This window comes from Condylura cristata, unplaced genomic scaffold (assembly GCF_000260355.1).
Source record: "Condylura cristata isolate star-nosed mole 26May11 unplaced genomic scaffold, ConCri1.0 scaffold00062, whole genome shotgun sequence".
Lineage (NCBI taxonomy): Eukaryota > Metazoa > Chordata > Mammalia > Eulipotyphla > Talpidae > Condylura > Condylura cristata.
The window spans coordinates 332,631-336,678 of NW_004567163.1; the positions used below are offsets into that span (position 1 = coordinate 332,631).

The 4,048-nt window shown below is 47.5% G+C and overlaps 1 protein-coding gene across 1 annotated transcript; it reads left to right on the forward strand.

Annotated features, from left to right (window-relative positions):
* The first annotated feature begins 813 nt into the window (after nucleotides 1-813).
* LOC101635124 (olfactory receptor 2W3) lies at nucleotides 814-1,758 on the forward strand. Its single transcript, XM_012734625.1, has one exon. It carries the CDS (start codon nucleotides 814-816, stop codon nucleotides 1,756-1,758), a length of 945 nt encoding a protein of 314 aa, XP_012590079.1.
* Nucleotides 1,759-4,048: the final 2,290 nt, after the last annotated feature.

Below are 4,048 nucleotides of genomic sequence, written 5' to 3' on the forward strand. Positions count from 1 at the left end.
AATGAGGAAATTTTAGATAAGAAAACTAGGCAGTGTATCAAGAAGCTTTGCAAACCTCACAGCTGTATCTTGTTGCTCGGGGATGAAAACTGGGCAGCTGGGCAGGAACCAAGCAGGTCCAAGCTCTGCCCCGCAGGAGTGGGCTCAGTGACACCTTGAAGCAGGTGTCTGGAGTGGAAAGTGTCCCAGGAGGGCACTTCACAGGCGTCAGCGCAAAGTGGAGATAAATCAGAGACTGTTACAAACAGTGGTTTGATCTGCTACCAAAAAGTTCATGATTATTCACCTACAAAAAGTAGATAGTCTTTTACATACAAAATGTACTCCATTCTGCTAATACGAGACAGAATTACGGAGTAATTGGAGGTATGTGTCGCATTTGAAGAATTTTATTTGTCTCATCCATTAATTACCGCCCCTGACCGGGTGGCTACTCCAGCGGCAGGGAGGGGAGCCGGGTGTCCCAGTGCTGAGCAGACAGCGCGTCCTCACCGATGGACGCTGCCCGCCCCGGGCGCAGGGTCCGAGGCCCACGGGCGCTCGGGACCGCGTCTGGGGCCGTGCCTGTGCTCAAGGCGCCCCTCTGTCACTGGGACCGGGCGCGGGTGTTCCGGGTGGCCCCTGCTCCGCCCCGCACAGTCACCCCCTGCCAACACACCTGCCTCGGCTTCCCTTTCCGCAGGCGGGGCAGCGGGCCAGCGCCGGTCACAGCTGCGGGACGCACGGCCACGGCCAGGCGCAGAGGCGCGTCCGGCTCCCGCCGAGCGTCCCTCTCTGGCGCCAGCAGCTGAGCGGCCACAGGCCCCCGCCGGCATGGAGGCAGCCAACGACAGCGCCCAGGGCGGCTTCGTCCTCTTGGGCTTCTCCGACCGGCCCCGTCTGGAGAGGAGCCTCTTCGTGGTCATCCTCGCGGCCTATCTGCTCACGCTGCTGGGCAACACCACCATCATCCTGCTGTGCCGGCTCGACGCCCAGCTGCGCACCCCCATGTACTTCTTCCTCACGCACCTCTCCTTCCTGGACCTCTGCTTCACCACCAGCTCCATCCCGCAGCTGCTGTACAACCTCGGCGGCCGGGACAAGACCATCAGCTACGCGGGCTGCGCCGTCCAGCTCTGCCTGTTCCTGGGGCTGGGCACTGTGGAGTGCCTGCTGCTGGCGGTCATGGCCTACGACAGGTTCGTCGCGGTCTGCAAGCCCCTGCACTACATGGTCATCATGAGCCCCCGGCTCTGCACGGTCTTGGTGTCCGTGGCCTGGGGCTGTGGCGCAGCCAACTCCGTGGTCATGCCCTCTATTACCCTGCATTTACCCCGCTGTGGTCACAACAGAGTGAACCACTTCGTGTGTGAGTTACCTGCCCTGATCAGGATAGCCTGTGTCAATACAACAGCAGTGGAAGCCACGGTCTTTTTCCTGGCTGTGATCATCGTGCTGATACCCCTCATCTTGATTCTAGTCTCCTATGGCTGCATCGTGAGGGCCGTGTTACAGATTCGCTCAGCGTCAGGGTTACAAAAGGTCTTCAACACCTGTGGCTCCCATCTGACCGTCGTGTCTCTCTTCTACGGAAACATCATCTACATGTACATGCAGCCGGGAAACAGCTCCTCCCAGGACCAGGGCAAGTTCCTCGCCCTCTTTTACAGCACAGTCACCCCGCTCTTGAACCCCCTGATCTACACGCTCAGGAACAAAGATGTGAAGGGGGCACTGAGGAGGCTGCTGCTGCGTGACAGAGAGGGGGGCAAGGGGTGAGAACTGTAGGGTGGGGGTGTCTCCGGCCTGGGTGTGCTCCTTTAGGACATGGATTCTGCCTGGAGTTTGGGCCATGTGAGGGCTAGTGCTCCAAGCTCTCACATCTCTCTCTGGACTTAACAGACAGTGTTGGTTCCAACATGCTGCATTTTGTTGAGTGAACTGCACAACAAAACATTTCTGTAGATTACAATGACAGCAAGTCCAAAGCAAAAAATTAAATAAGGAGAATAAAGGTGAGTTTCCTACTTATAACAGATTGCCATGTAGCATCAAAGCAACTTTTCTTAATCGTAGTTTTCCTTTTGTTTTTGTTTGCTTTCAATTCATTAACAACTTTGGTCAGAATAATCTGCAGAGTAACAAATTTGATGACTGTATGTATGTTTTTAGTAAAAGGATTTTTTGAGCAGATGATTTTTTTTAAAGCCATGAAAAAAAGCCTCTGAAAAACAAACTAGATGATACCAGTCTTCTAAAGGATGTATGTTTAAGGGAAAATCTCCATTTGTGAAGGGATGCCCAGGATCTCCCAGAAGATTGGAATAAACATATCTTGGGAAACTCTGACCAGTGGTAATGGCATTAACTTCACATGCATAGTGATTTTACTGTTGGGTCCTGACCCTTCTTGGTAATCTTCCACAATTATCCTTCTCTTCCCCCTCTCCAACACATCTTATCTTTAGTTGAAGATATTAAATGAGGTGGTTTGAGCCATATCAGAGAGTCATTCTGTTTTATGGAGTCAAATCTAGAAGTTATCCGAGGAGCACTAAACCTAAAGGTGCTTATTACTCAGGTTGAAACTGTAGCATCTTTTGGACATCAGAGACCAACAGGGAACACTGACCCAAAGGGAACACTGAGGATATTCATGTTTCATTCCACAGCTGATCAAAAAAGGTGAAGAAAGCCTAGAGGCTGAAGTCTTTTGTAAGGAAGATGACCTACAAACTGCAATACTACAACTCAGCTGGTGACCTGGGTAGCAGAGAGTTGAGTGGTTGGCATTTGACTGAGGGGAAACGTGTGGAAGAACTTGGTCCCTAGTCAAAAGAATAAGAGCAATATGCTGGAAAGCCTGCCTCCTGTCCACTTCCTCCACTGGTACTGCCCTACTCAAGTACAATGAGAACACACAGAGGCTTAGGTCTGGAACCCAAAAATGGAGGACTATGGAAGAGCCACAAACATAAGCCCTCCCCCACCCCCACCATCCAGCACATTCACACCAGCTGTGGAACCTTTTCCTATCCCCAGTTCATCAGCTGCAACAACAGATTTCTTTAACCTAAGGTAGCTGGGAAAGACCAAAAGTGTAAAATCACATAAATCCACAGATCCACCTGCTGGAAAAGTAGAAGTAGTGCATATATCTAAGTGTGCTATTTACAAAAAGGAAATCTAAAGCAGCAGAATGGGAAGATTAAAAAAAACTACAATTTTTGGCATCTTGAGACCTCAAGATAACATGACATAACAAGGAAAAAAACACTCTCCAGAATCCAACAACAACAACATAAAATATTATATCTTCTTATCAGATAGAGTTCAAAAGTGCCATGATGAATAAATGGAAGAAAATTCAGAGATGTAAGTCAAAGTGATACAATAGAACTCTGAAAATCTAATCAAATAGATACAATAGCATTCAGAAAAATTAATTATGAGCATAATTTATGAACAGAAAATAGAAATTGAAGCTTTAAAAATTAAACAGATTTGCAGGATGTAAAAGATGCACAGAGGAGATTTCAAGAATTGGCAGAAAGCTATGAAACAAGATAAACCAAATGGGGGATCAAATCAGGGACATCCAAGATAGTAATGCACAAAGGACTCAGGTAGAATAAGAAAGAGAAATACAACAAAGAGAAATAAAATAAAATAAAGTAAGGAAGGAAGGGAGAGAAGGATTTCCATGACCCATTCAACTCCATTAGAAAAGAATAATGTGTATCCCTGAAGAGGAACAGCAAGAGAAGAGAACACAGAACATATTCAAAGAATTAGTAGAGGAAAATTTCCCAAACCTTGGGGAAGAATTAAATGTACAAATCCATAAAGATGAAAAAACACTTGGTTATCTAAATGTAATGATACCTACACCAAGACACACAATAGTGAAACTTCCAAGAGTTGAAAACAAAGAGAGACTATTGAAGGGTAAAGGATAGTTGGAAGTAGGTAACTTATGAAGGCACCACAAACAGGCCTACATCAGAAGCCTTTTTCTGAAGAAAGAGTACAAGCAAAGAGAGTGGAAAGACATATACAATATATTTTA

Excerpts from the sequence above, each read along its gene's own strand:
- LOC101635124 (XM_012734625.1), top strand. The coding sequence starts at position 814 with ATGGAGGCAGCCAACGACAGCGCCCAGGGCGGCTTCGTCCTCTTGGGC.